We start from the raw sequence: 15,267 nt of genomic DNA on the forward strand, positions 1-15,267 counted from the left end.
GGGTGTTTTTTTTTAGAGCTATAGAACTTTAAATTGCAATAAAACAACGATGGATTATTCGATTGACATGAATTTTATTTATCCGCAAGATAATATTGTGGCATTACATTTAAAATATGATTTTTGGCATATGACCGCCACGGCTGGCTCGGATGTAGTCCAATCTGGACGTCCAATTTTCGATAACTTTTTCCAACATTTGTGATCGTATATCGGCAATAACACGGCGAATGTTGTCTTCCAAATGGTCAAGGGTTTGTGGCTTATACGCATAGACCAATGACTTTACATAGCCCCACAGAAAGTAGTCTAGCGGTGTTAAATCACAAGATCTTGGAGGCCAATTCACAGGTCCAAAACGTGAAATTAGGTGCTCACCAAACGTGTCTTTCAATAATTCGATTGTGGCACGAGCTGTGTGACATGTTGCGCCGTCTTGTTGGAACCACAGCTCCTGGACATCATGGTTGTTCAATTCAGGAATGAAAAAGTTAGTAATCATGGCTCTATACCGATCACCATTGACTGTAACGTTCTGGCCATCATCGTTTTTGAAGAAGTACGGACCAATGATTCCACCAGACCATAGAGCGCACCAAACAGTCAGTTTTTCTGGATGTAACGGTGTTTCGACATACACTTGAGGATTAGCTTCACTCCAAATGCGGCAGTTTTATTTGTTGACGTAGCCATTCAACCAGAAGTGCGCTTCATCGCACTATTTGCAAGCGTTGTTCAGGCGTGAGTCTATTCATGATGAATTGCCAAACCAAACTGAGAATAAATCACTTGACAGCTGTCAAATCGGTCGCCATCTTGAACAGTAATGCCAACTTAAAGTTATATACCTCGAAAAAAACACCTGTTACTTCAGATCGTTCACTCTACTTAATCCAGTCAATTTGTGCTCACATGTGTCCCTCAAGGAAAAGTTATGGGGTAGTTTCGATTTCTTCCATCGTATGTATTTTTTTTGGGTGGTGAATCCGAAACTGAGGTTTACCACCAAAATTTCGTGACGGAAAAAAATACAAAAAAATCTAATCTTCTGGCGTTTTCTTTCATCAAGTTTTTTGTCCGATAAACCTGGCTCAAACGATAATTCAAAATTGGCGTATTTTATCTATCTCTGCTAAAACCCAGTTGATGGGGAACAGGACCTGTAGATTCAGATTGATCGTTAGGTATTTGGTTAAGAATCCGAAAAATATGATACAATTCCATATAAATCATAAATCATCTCGAAATGATGCCTCTATTGCGATCTACCTATAGGTACAAATACCTAGGTAATCCATCAGAAGGTATCCTGTATGAAAATAATTGAATTGGGTTTGAATTTCTTCTCGAACTTTGGGCGATGATTAATACTAATATATTTTCTGAAATAGGTTTAGATGAAAATATTAATAAATAATAGCAAAACCAAGTTTGTGCATTCATTGGAGTATTTCTCTAATAAATGCACAAATTTGGTATTGTGGCGCCATCTATCGGGGACGTGAACAATAAAAATTAGAATTCTGTACATATATATTTCTATGATGATCAGTTGCAGTTTTCTTGTTTGAATTAATTTATTTAACTTTGATATAATCTAGATGGCGGTGTACGATTCTAAAACCATAGACATATTTATTATTATTATTATTTTATGTCTATGTCTAAAACATAGACATAATAACAATATTATGTACAGTCCATTCAGGAATTATTGACATCGAAGTAGGCCATGAACGTCTAGTCGCGGCTTTATTTCTGGTTACAAAAATATCACTAAAAATTGCTATGGTTCATCATAGTCTCTTTTGATTTTAAAATACACCATTCGTCAATTCTACCTTCAGCAACTCATGCTTTAATCACTCTAATTCTACCATTATAGATGGACATTTAAAAAAACACAGGTATCTTCGGGTATCAAAATTAAGATTTGAAAAAAAATCTGTGCTTCATCAGTTTTCTCCCAGAAAGAAGATTTGTTTTTTTAAATAAAAACATTCTTAGTGGAGTGATTATGTGCTTGACCGAGAGATGGCGTCGTAGGTTGAGGTTTAATTCGGCTCCGCTGGTTATATAAACCCAACCGTTCTACTACAGTGATTTTGTCGTAGAACCACATATAATATCTTTGGCAAAGACTTATATGTGGTTCTGTGACAAAGTCACTGTGAAACACAATACAGAGGTAGGTGTTAATTGGCGAATATCACTGAGTGCCAAACTGATCTCGCAATGCTCAGAGAGTGCACCTTCGAAATTCGCTCGAGAAAAGACTCTCTAAATATAACTGAATTTTTATCACGACACACGACACCCAATTCGTTTGTCATCAAATAATCCCCAGATTATCAAACACAATGAATTTTTCTAGCCAATTATTAGAGGTTCAGTATGGTGAATTCTGTTCCATAATTTTAATCATCCAGAACTTGTATCTTAGATCTTGTATATTAAATGCAATTAATTTTTTGGAATTGCAATTAGTCAACTTACCTACATTAAATTTAATGGAATGAGTACTTATACCTACCTATAATAATTTAATGGTCGACATTCTATTAGATTACTTTTTTTGTGATGTGTCCAAGAATTGAAATTAGCTACTTGTTGCATTTAGATTAATTGCTTGGTATATTAATGTTTTCGAAACAAATGAAGGTATATACTATAAAACACAATTTGATATTAATCATAGTATCAATGTATCTATATACCAGTGGCGGAACCAGGATTTCTTCAAGGGAGGGGGCACAGTACCAAATTCACATGAAAAAAAAAATTTAAAAACAGAATTATGAAATATTTATTGCATTCAGGAAAGACAAATATAATCTCTCTCTCGGTATGTATAATAATACTAATTTTAAAAATAAATTTCGACATAAAAATATTTCAAAAACATTTGCATTGAGAAAAAAACTTGGTCAACCAACCAGTCCTCAACATCCATTTTTTATTCCTCAAAAATCTTTGGTGTGTTTAATACAGAAATTATTGCGCATTTTGTTTATTCTAATTTGAATAGCAAAGCCAATATTTTCTCCATGTAGGAATTGCCTCCTAATTTATCTATTTCAACAGCTGATTCTTTCTGTAAACGACCCAAAACTTCCGTGGTATATTCGAAACTTCCCATTTCAGTTAATAGTTTAACACAATATTTCTTCACTTCTATATCTTTGGTTCTTTGCCTCAAAATATCTGATTAATTGTTGAGGAATTCATTAAATATACATACATAATTATACTATTGAAAAATATTAATAGAGTATAAGTAAATAATAGGGAACTTATAAATGGTAACTGCTTCCTTGAAAAGGATACGTATAATTTTATCATCCTCGGGATGTGTTTTAATAGCATGGATGATAGGGAAACTGAATTTTCCTTCTGTTAGATCCTCACAAAAGCTCTTATGTTGTGCATACTGTAAGAAACTTCTTAATTAATTCATGTCCGAATAGTTTTGTAAAGTTTTACTATAATACTATTCAAATAAGGGTGTACACAAGAAGTATTTAGGAATCCCAAAATTAAATTTTTCAATACTTCCAGTACGATTTGATTCAGGCAATTTTCTACATTTCACTATTATTACCTAGTAAAATTCTGCGAATTGCCAAAGTCAGTTCAGTTTGGTTCAATAATTTGATTTAGTATTTATTTTTACAAAATATTTGGACCAACATACCTCTTTAGAAATGAGATTTAGATAGTCATCTCTAATTTGGAAATATAAACCAATAATGCCAGTTAACTTTGTATAATCAGACTTGTCTTCACTGAATAACTGCATTAATCTTATTGCCAACATGAAAAGACCACCAGTTTCTAAAATTGATATGAAATTATATTTTAGCAAATGCTTTCATGAAATTGTAAGAATACTCTTGAGAGAAAGCTATAAGAGTAGAGTGGCTAATACAAACATACTCTAAATGAAAATATATAAAGGAACTAGGTACTTCTCTTAGTCATTTCTATATATTCTTCTTCACTTGGACACAAAAAATTGTCTCTCCAGTACAATTCCATGCCTTGACCTCTATGTAGTTCCAAAAGTTGTTCATTATAGACTCGTACTGCCTAGAGTTGCAAAAGAAAAAAATTTCCATATGACATTTTTTGAGTATCATCCAACATTCTATAATTTTCCATTACATTATACATCAAAGAATTTGATTGGGATTTCACTCACTTCAGGGTTCTTCAATTCCAGCACTCTCTCTAAGGCTATAAATAAGCAATAATTAGCAGCATTTATCGAACTAGGAACACCATAAATTGCATGTGCCACTGGTACTCCCCTCCGCAAGACTGAGCTATCTTGAATATCATCGATCCTAATAATTTTCGGTTATTACTTTGCTGAACAATTTGAGACAAAAAACGAAATTAATGTAAATATGTTGAAACACATTTGATCTGTTTCAACAAATCACTCTCTTGAACAATAATTTCACTTACAGTAGGCTGCAGTTATGAAGGATATGAACAATTTCTTCTATTTTCGCAAGTGTATCTTCAGGTATTTTCATCCATACATTGAAAGCTCTGGCAAATTTGGATCTTATATTTTTTCCGGGTATTTGACATATATAAGTGAAAGGTTGAAGTAATTTCTAGAAGAATTTGAATTTATTCTTTGGAAATATAGTAATAAATTTATTTTACCTCATCCTGTTCTGTATTATTACTTTTACTCAAAACTTTTTTTTTAGACATTATTGTTTGACATATATAAGTGGAAGGTTGAAGTAATTTCTAGAAGAATTTGAATTTATTCTTTGGAAATATAGTAATAAATTTATTTTACCTCATCCTGTTCTGTATCAATACTTTTACTCACAAAAATGTGGTGTTTTTTAGACATTATTGTTTGAAAAAACCGCAAATGAAATTGATATAATTAGTAAGGAATTCAACAATTAGTGTTTATATATTGACTGCTGGAATTGTTAATTGCAGAAAACTTTATAGCAGTTGCACATAAAATAGCTAGTATTTGCCTTGTACTCTTTAAATGAAATCAGCAATTAGACCAGCCAGATATCACTACCTTAGGCAAACAAGACAAATCACTTCGCCTACCGCTGTTAATACCTGATTTGATAGTCTTGATACGACCGACAATACGTTTTTCTGACCTTGAGTTTAGCTACGAACTACGAAAACAGACAACTACAGGTAGTAAATGTGACAAAGATATCCGAAGTTCTGCCTTTCTCTGCAAGATTCAAAACAAATTCAAATTTCCAGATAGATCTATTTGTTTAGGATACCAAGAAGTCAAATTTTTTTTTAAATAATTTATTGAATCAAAATATTAAAATATTCAGAATAATTCTAATACCTATGTCATATATAATAATAACATAACCTCTCCGAACTTCAAAATTCAAATCAACGGTTCATATGACACTAGCACTGTGATTGGTCGCAGGAATCGATCGACACCATTCTTCAATCTCATTGGTATATCCCAGATTCATTTGCAAAAACCTTAGAACATTAATATAATATGTATCTATATTAATATATCTATGTATATTCTAAGACAAAAACGGACTGCATCCTGGAAAAACGTCTGCAGCGATTTCCTATATTATAAATACGGATAATTAATCCTCTTGGCCTCTTGTTTATCTCTGCCACTGTACAAGTGTACAGTATCACATGCACAAATAACAGATAACAGATAGGCATTGGATTGATTAGTTATTATCTGAACTGAGTACCTATGTATTTTGTTGGGGGTTGAGTGGAGTAGCCTTGGCTAGACTTCGCCCCTAGAATTTGCCAAATAAAACACTATTATTATTGTCAAAAAATGAAGAACATAAAATTTATGCACCAGAAATAATCTTTAGATCTGAAAATTATCATCAATTTTCATTAAATCTTCAAAAGTAACTTACCGGTTTATTTGTAATCTATATCCTTGACTCCTTGATATTCTAAAGGGAGGCAACCCAAAATACGTCAGCGTTTCTTAAGAGTTGCGGAAATCTTAAGAATCAGGAAACATTATACCAATATATTGAAGATATTTTGGTTCAGCATTCACAATTATCATTCTTTGTTCAAGCCATGAAAGTTTTTAAGGGGTCTTAGATGGGTTCCGCCTAGAGCAGCAGAACATTTTGGCAGGTATGGAAATTTATTCCGGTGTTTTCACCTCAATTTTTCTCGTTGACAGGGCCGGCGCGAGAAATTTAGGCGCCTGAAGCAAATAATTTTTCGATGCCCCTGCAGAAAAAGCATCAAATCATCAATAACAACATGACCTCCCTCATAACTCCCTTAAAAAAAGTGCCTAATCCGATGATAATACAGAACTCTCTTCCGATAAAGAATCTTGCAATCGTGTGCAAAAAAAATTGAATTCTAGTGAATGAAGAATATCGACATCATGCTTTAATATACAGTGGCATGAAGGACTACGGCTCGGTAGATATAGAGGACCTCAAACTGAATGAGGATTGGGGGTTAAATTGTCTCATAAGAATATTGGAGATGATGTAGGACATTTCATAAAAAAACGCTGAAACTATAAACTTCCACATCTTCTCTGAAAAGAAAAATTCCGTTGAGCCGTTGTTCCTTACGTCACCAGATACCCTGTATTATATTTCACCAAGAGTTTCCAAGGTTTTTGAATATAATAAAACTACAGAACAGAACAAATATATATATATATATACATAAGTCAAAAATATCGAAAAACCCGTATAATAGTATATCGTAAACTTAAAATATCCAACTTTCACATGACACTACGTACGATCGAAGAATGATTACTTATATCACAATACGAGATAATGGGAGCGGTAGGGTATGCATAGTATCAGTATTACTTCGAAAACTAATTGGGAATATATGTTCCGCTGAAATTGGCATTTAACAGTAACTAGTTTCGAATGTAAAATCGTAGAATTTTCCATATATTGAATGTGTAAAAATCGGCTTCCAAATAATTTCAGAGCGAAGGTAGTGTTGTTTTTCGTCTTTGTGAAATATTCGATGATTTTATCCCTCTTTCAGTGAGGGTTGGTTATAGGGAATTCTGTTTATATTGGTTGGGCTACCTTGCGTCATTTATTATACATGCAGGCATCTTATTAAAGGCGCTTTGGAGATTTTATGCAAGGAATGTTGGCAAACGCAGTGCAGCGGAACAACCTCATGTTGTTTTCAAGAATCAAGGATGAAATATGAAAAGGCGGCCAACAAACTGGGCCGAATGTCCGTCCCTCAAATAGAGGCTTGAAACGGTCAATACACTGTTTCTCCCCTAACGCCGACCCTGCTCGTTGAAATGAAAAAACAATGATGAATACATATCAGAATCCAATGTCAGGATATAGTTTTTCTTGAAATGACTAAAATTGAATTTTTGAATTGTAGTAGAATACTGTGAATAACATTTATTTGCAGAACTATTGCAAAATAATCTCAAAGTGAAGAGCTCAGTAAACTCATATAATTATTGATCTGTGATTCAGGGATAGGTTGTACCTTCTGTAAACAAAAAACATGTAAATGGGTCAAATAAGTTGATCCCCATATTTCGACGAGGCGGTCTCAGCCAATTTTCAAGGTGCACCCTTTCACAGAGGATTTTGGAGTTTGATCTCCGATGGAATTATCAGCAATTCAACTCAGTAGGAAATGCCAAATAGACCTATATCTGCATAGTGGAACGTAGTGACTGCTGATGAACGGTTTGGTTTATGTCCCATGCGGTGCCATTCTTCTGAGAACTGCGCAGTTTTCGGCACCATCTCCCGGGCTAGTACAAAACAACTACACACTCCCTTGTCAGTACCGAGGAAGCCCCATAGCAGCAGGTAGGAAGATAAAAACGAGAAGAGAGCATAAACGAACTGTAAGAGCGGAAAAGCAAGGCTAAGCCATCGGGGGATCACGGTGTTATTGCCCCCCACCCCATGAACACCACCATCTCCATAGAGGAGCGTTCTTTGACACTACCAGATCCAAGAAGTATCTGGATCTCACCAAGAATATACTAAACCTCCTCACTGGATTCCTCACAGGGCATTGTCGCCTTAAGAAACACCTCATGAGAATGAATATAACAGAAAATGACGAGTGCAGATTCTATAGAAAAGAGGAAGAAACTCCAGATTACCTGGAGACGACATGCCTCGCCATCACTAGCCAATGCAAAATCTGCTTTGAACACGAAACTTGTAGAAGTGAAGAATTTGCATCCTTGAAGCCATCCCAGATAATGGAGTTCATTAGAACTCTGGAACTGGAAGGCAAGCTGTATTTCACGTTATGGAGAGAATAGCTCTGATAGGGGGTACAATAGATAATTATGTCGCAGTGAAACGGAACCTCCTAAATTAAATCTATCTATCTCGAGAAGCGTTGATTTCATGTTTTCTAATGTAACTATATCATCACGAGCTAGACTTAAAAATTTCTCTCACTCACAGGAACTGAGGAAACTGACGACAGCGCTCACGGGACATTGTCCTATCATCTGAAAAACATAGCAAAAGAGTCCGAGGATACATGTCGCTTATGTCAAGAAGTCACCTGGAATGCCAAACACTTGCTTTGCGAATGTGAAGCTGGTCATCGTAAAAGGCTACAACTCCTCTCATCCTTCTTTTTACTCAAATGGTTGGATAATGATGATGGAATATCCGTTTCTCTAATTCTGTGACTAATCTGTTAATTCTGCCACATTTTGCAAAACAAAATCGTAAATAATATTTCAGATTCACACATATTTCATGGTTATATTTTATTATTATATGTTGGTAACTGTTATTATTATTATTATGTAGGTAGTTGTTATATTTTGCTCGGGAAAATAAAAAGTAATCCTTGTAGAGTTAACGATTCAATTTCAGGAAAGTATTTCAAAAGGCCTGCAAATAGAATGATCATAATACACATCAAGGGAGCATTTATAAAATGCGAAGCTGACATTTTTGCAATCACATGTTCTTAAGTTTTAGAATAGTCAATACAAAAATAATATTAGCAAATATTTGAATAAACAAACCTTTTGAACTATTGATATCATTCGATTCAACTTGATTAAGTTCTTAATGTCGATATCTTTTCGCTTACCATAATCTGACACTTTCATTTGGAATTATAGAAGAGAATGAGAGGATACTTTTTTACTCGTATGTTATGCGTCGAACATAGACACTGAACATAAATACATAGAATCTTATTAAATAATTATACCGTACTGTATCAAAAGAAATAATTAAACTTAACAGTAACTCTCCTGCCACGGGTCAATCTATCAGATGTCAAATTTGTAATACAGAAAACTGTTCTACCAACCCACATTTGTAGCAATATTCATGGTTATACTTCATCAATTTGATTAAAAATTTAATTCATTAGAAAAAATAATGTATAATATTCGTAAAGAAGGCTCATTCTACCACTCGTTCATTAAAAAACTCTCTACTTCGTGGCTTGTGTTTTAATTTTGTGGAAAAATATCAATACCTTCTGGACTTGAATTATAAATAACTATTTAAATTGATGATGACTCTTGGATCTACTGATGTAACTCTCACGTTGATACATGCGTTATTACCTTAGTTATTTGTACAATTTCGAGCAACGTTATTTTCCCATTGTCTTAGAAGCTTTCAACTGATTTCCCATTTACGAGCAAATCGAACAAAAAAATTGGTCAGAAATTGTCTCTAAACCATTTGATTTTGAAAATCGGTCCAATTTGCAAAACAATTTTTTTTGTAAAAAGGGATTTTCTTTGATAATTTTCCACGCCTGAATGTGATAGTTTTTTCGATAACATATTTGAATAGCCCCTGAAAAATACTATTATATTCATGGGTCACTTTCTAATTTTGCTCAAAGAATTAATCACAAAATCCAGTGACCCGCTTACGTGAACCACCTTGTACAAAACTTGTAATTCTGTTATATTTGTCATAAGATACAAGATCTATAATACACAGAGCTATTTTGAGTAACCTGGAGTCCAGCAAAGTTACCCATAACACGCTGAAATTGTCAGTTCACGTTAAAATATTGAAGGCAAGCATCGCCGAGCGCGATTAGCACTGGAGGGGTGACCGCTTAGGAACCCCGCGTGATGTAAGCTTCAAGTTTATTTTCTTCAGAAAGTCCTCCGTTCCAGAAATGAAAGGTTTATTTGGCAGAGATCGCTGAGTGCCAAACTGACGATTCTATCAGTGATCTCAGGATGAAACATCCCAATCCCATCGAAAAGCATTATTCAATATTGGTATAATACTTCGATCAGATAAACGTTATTCCTCGCGATATTTAAAAAAAAAATTCATTTTTTCTGTGACGGGAAAAAAATTTGACATTTTATCTCTGTTGACAGGTAACAAAATTTGACTTTTCACGAAATTACTTTTTTCCCCGGGAAAAAAGTGAGTACTTTTTTCCCGGATATATATATATATCTACATATAGATAAAGGAAGATATTTTATTTCAGAATCTTTTATTGAACATTAGTTACATTTCCTTCATATCAAAAGTACAATTATTAAATGTGCATTGCGTAAATGACATGTTCCTTGAACTATTCGGTACAACAGACGAATTTTCTTGTGTTGAAATAATATTTTTCTCTGACATGGACACAACTGTTGTTGATGTACCTGGTCGCAAATCGGGTGTTATTTCAGAACTGCCACACGTTCTGAACACTTTATTAGCAATTTCTGTTCTGTGTGCCACTGATTCATCAACATACCCTTCAGCGACCGTTGATGATTTCCAACCGCCATGTTTCTTTAGTGTCATCAAGTCTCCCCCAGATTCAACTAAAAGTGTAGCAGACGATCTTCGAAATGAATGACCTGTATATGAGTGAGCATTTTCAAGTTGAAGAAAATTAGCTACTGTTTCAGGTACCTTATAAAACTGATTTTTACCCACAACCTGATTGATACATTTTCCATTGCGATATGCATAAAACAGGCGGCGATCTTTTGCTGCTGCTGGACGAAGGGCTATGTACATTCGGTAATACTTGATATATTCTTCAGTAACTACGAATCTTCTGTTTACATCATTCTTTGTTTGCTTCAGTTTCACAATTAATAACTTTCCCGAATCTTCAATATCATCCAATGTTACCTGGCTGATTTCACAAATTCGACAAGCACCTGCAATCCCAAATACAACAACAACCTTGGCCATTAAATAAACTTCATCCGGTGCATTATTTAAAAAATCACTAATTTGCGTACTCGTAAAAATCGCAGCTTTCTTGGGCGTGTATCCTTTCCCATTTTGTTTCAGAAATGTAATTAGTTTGAAATATTTTGAAATGTCTACATTATTATTGGATCGTAACAAACTTTTAATCATTGAATAATTCGACCACACTGTTGATGGCTTTTGTTGTTGTGCCAGTTCCGAAAAGTAAGCCAATAACACTGTCTCCGAGAATGAACTGCATTTCTTTTTCATTTTCCAATCCATAAATCTTGAATACGCGGTTTCGTATATTTTCCGCGATTTAGCTGGCAATAATTTTCGTGACGCTTCTTGCGCGGCTTCTATCAACTCCGGTGGAGTCAGAGAAAACTCGGAATCAGACATTTTTAACTTTAAATTATTCAACAAGATAACTACTAAACAATTAATACCGAGTTCGCAATTTTTGAATCAAATCACAAAATTAAATTGACAGATATTTGATTACTTTGAAGTTTTCCATAGCAACGCTGGTCTAATTGCAGCCCACTAGTTTAAAAATTCTGACTCTAATGCATTGTAATATTATGTTCTTTCACTATTAAATTGTCGTTTTTCCCATCACAGAAAAAAATAGTGTATTATACACGGGAAAAATATTAGATTTTAGCTCTCGGTTTTTTGTCTCCCTCCGCTTCGCGTCGGGAGACAACATAACCTCGAGCTTAAATCTAATACTTTTTTCCCTTGTATAATAAATAACTATTAAATCAATCGATCTTCGCTTTATCGTCGCGTCATAGTTTTATTCTTCCTGGAATGCTTGCAGAATTATCTTCTTCTTCCAGTGGTTTCCTCTTTTCTTTTGTATTACATGGGATATTTGATTCTTTTTATATTTTTTTGGTTTCCTTGCTTTTCATTTCCACGTTGTTGTCCGAAACGCTGGCATCGTTAGCGCAGAATAATTTCAAACTGTGTCTTCAAGCTCTCCATCTGTACGGATATTACGCAACATTCTTTTGTTTTCGTGAAAATCCACTTGTCCGCTTTGTCTATTTCCTCAGGACTAAGGAAATTGAATGCTCCTTTTGGCCTTTCATTTTGGTTTTTTGTTACTGGGTACCCCAGATTTCGACTTTTTGGACCAGCAGTGCCGAGCCTGCCTGACCAGTCTTCACTGAATCAAACTTGAAACTAAATATATTTCTTGCTGGAATCTCTCCTTTCTGATTTGGTTCCATTCATCATTGAATATCGAAAGTCATTGTTAGAAAATTAATTATAAAGTTCCTAAATGGCGGCTAATGAGGTGTTCAAATATTTCAGAGAACAATGCAACAACCAATCGAGACCAACAACAAGTCTTGCGTGGCGGCGAGAAATAAACTACATAATTACAATTTTGCTCCCAGAGGACTTGATGGTGAATATTGAGAAGTCGGATCCTGGCATTCGAAGTTGACTTACGCTTCCGATATGAACAACGATCAGAACCAGCTGCGTACCAACTTTAATTTGGGAACCATTCATTAAAAGTTTGAATTCGCTCATTTCAAATGATTCGGTTAATTTGATTCTGAAAATGAACTCTGAGGACCTCCTGATATCATTTTTTAATTATGCGAATAATATAGGTAATCGATTTCCTAAGAGGATCAACTACTCTCATTAGTTTCCTCTCTGTGTAACAAAAAATTATATAGTACATTACATAAAATTTTTGTTAACAGAAATGTAATTATCGAAAAATCACAGAGGTAATTACGATGCAGAGCGAAAATTGTATCGCGAAAACATCCTGTTATCAATCACGCCACAAACACAATCACAACACAAATATATAGTAACTCAAAAAATATATACAGGGTGTTTCATCATAAACTGGACAAACATATATATTCGTGTAGAGGACATCGGGAGAATCATTTTTGCCTTATACAATATATCCCGTTTTCGACGCATAAGCGAGATACAGGGTGTTAAACGTCAATTTTGAGCAATATTCTTATGGGTGTGGTCAGTTTTGTATAACACTCAAAGAAACGGTTTTTGGTCAAATCTCAGTATTTTTAGGTCCTCTATTCAGAAAAGTTGATGAAATCCGAAAAAAGGATTACAAAATGGCGGAAAACCTGCAACGTTCCTAATTTTTTTTTCCGGTGGTCAAATTGAATTTTAGTTTCTGAATGAACACAATTTTCTAAGAATTTCTGTGCAAAAATTTTTTCAAAAATCGAACACAAATTTTTTTTTACATTTCACCCGAAATGGATGAAATTTCGTACAATTGTACTCCTTCAATTATCAATCACGAATATGAAAACAGAATTGCAAAATATCAAACGGTTTCGTTACTACAGCCATTCAAATGTTTCGTTCAAACCTCCAAAAAAAAATTAGAATGGCTTCTTAGAGTAAAATTATTAAATTATTGCTATTTCCAAAAATTCCGGATGCTAAAATGTATTTATACAAAAAAATTCGCTGAAACTTAGTTGGGAGTCGAACCCTCGATTCCAACGTAAGTATTAATGAAGAAATTAAGACAGTTCTAAGGATATTAATATTCGTTGCTAAGCAACGGAATTTCGTAGCTCATAGAATTCTACTGGTTATTTGAATTTCACTGAATAAAATTTCGCAAGTATCGTGACACGAATTTGTTTGGAAACGAAAATTCAAAAACCAGTAGAATTCTATGAGCTACGAACTTCCGTTGCTTAGCAACGAATATTAATATCCTTAGAACTGTCTTAATTTCTTCATTAATACTCACGCTGGAATCGAGGGTTCGACTCCCAACTAAGTTTCAGCGAATTTTTTTTGTATAAATACATTTTAGCATCCGGAATTTTTGGAAATAGGAATAATTTAATAATTTTGACTCTAAGAAGCCATTCTAAATTTTTTTTGGAGGTTTGAACGAAACATTTGAATGGCTGTAGTAACGAAACCGTTTGATATTTTGCAATTCTGTTTTCATATTCGTGATTGATAATTGAAGGAGTACAATTGTACGAAATTTCATCCATTTCGGGTGAAATTTTTTTATCGATGTAGACATGTAAAAAAAAATTTGTGTTCGATTTTTGAAAAAATTTTTGCACAGAAATTCTTAGAAAATTGTGTTCATTCAGAAACTAAAATTCAATTTGACCACCGGAAAAAAAAATTAGGAACGTTGCAGGTTTTCCGCCATTTTGTAATCCTTTTTTCGGATTTCATCAACTTTTCTGTATAGAGGACCCAAAAATACTGAGATTTGACCAAAAACCGTTTCTTTGAGTGTTATACAAAACTGACCACACCCATAAGAATATTGCTCAAAATTGACGTTTAACACCCTGTATCTCGCTTATGCGTCGAAAACGGGATATATTGTATAAGGCCAAAATGATTCTCCCGATGTCCTCTACACGAATATATATGTTTGTCCAGTTTATGATGAAACACCCTGTATACCGACAGTCAAAAAAAAAAAAAAAACAATACTGAAAAATTAACTTACAAAAAGTCGAAAAATTCTTCTAGGAAAATCGGATTTCTCAAAAAAGGTAGAAAATGCGGACCTCCAATATTTGCTGCCCCGCTAAAATGATGGCTTCCTTACCATACGTAGGTTTTGAGACAACTTTTAGGACGTCAAAATACAAGTGCAAAGGTACGAATTCATAGCTGGGTATTCCAAATTCCGAGGTGAAATAAGATGACTGGACAATCTATGTTAGACATCTAGAGTCCTCTTGCAATTCGAGTGATTATTAAATATATATTAATTTCAATATTCTGTATTCTGCTCAAATATTATATGATTCTAATTTTGTATAAAGCTTGAGAACACGCTAATTCTCAATCGATCGAAACTGTTGTCACGCAAATATTGGGAATTTATTTTCCATTATTCATATTGAAGTTACTATGCATCTGATTATGTGGTTATTGCTTGACATTGTTATTTTATATCGGGTAATTTTTTTTGAAAATCCTTCCTGAATATTCTCTGGTTCTGGTGATGCAATCCACATTAAATATTTCAGGAATCTTCAAACGGTTA

The 15,267-nt window shown here is 34.1% G+C and overlaps 3 protein-coding genes across 4 annotated transcripts in view; 1 reads left to right on the forward strand and 2 right to left on the reverse strand.

The window, feature by feature from the left end:
• LOC123671033 (ras-related and estrogen-regulated growth inhibitor) overlaps positions 1-15,267 on the forward strand; it is a 122,668-nt gene that overhangs the window by 27,776 nt on the left and 79,625 nt on the right. The window lies entirely within an intron of this gene.
• On the reverse strand, positions 2,789-5,135 carry LOC123671032 (geranylgeranyl pyrophosphate synthase). Of its 2 annotated transcripts, XM_045604671.1 has the most exons (8): positions 4,820-5,133; positions 4,678-4,767; positions 4,471-4,625; positions 4,202-4,346; positions 3,969-4,089; positions 3,695-3,834; positions 3,328-3,430; positions 2,789-3,204 (listed from the first exon to the last, which is right to left on the reverse strand). In XM_045604671.1, the coding sequence occupies exons 1-8, from the start codon at positions 4,874-4,876 to the stop codon at positions 3,011-3,013; spliced, it is 1,005 nt and encodes a 334-aa protein (XP_045460627.1). In that variant the 5' UTR covers positions 4,877-5,133; the 3' UTR covers positions 2,789-3,010. The 2 variants fall into 2 exon arrangements, with proteins under 2 accessions (XP_045460627.1, XP_045460629.1); XM_045604673.1 differs by lacking the exon at positions 4,678-4,767 and having other exon boundaries at positions 4,820-5,135.
• Positions 10,551-11,910, reverse strand: LOC123671034. Its single transcript, XM_045604677.1, has 2 exons — positions 10,923-11,910; positions 10,551-10,867 (listed from the first exon to the last, which is right to left on the reverse strand). The coding sequence occupies exons 1-2, from the start codon at positions 11,613-11,615 to the stop codon at positions 10,832-10,834; spliced, it is 729 nt and encodes a 242-aa protein (XP_045460633.1). The 5' UTR covers positions 11,616-11,910; the 3' UTR covers positions 10,551-10,831.

Source organism: Harmonia axyridis, chromosome 1 (genome assembly GCF_914767665.1).
Source record: "Harmonia axyridis chromosome 1, icHarAxyr1.1, whole genome shotgun sequence".
NCBI lineage: Eukaryota > Metazoa > Arthropoda > Insecta > Coleoptera > Coccinellidae > Harmonia > Harmonia axyridis.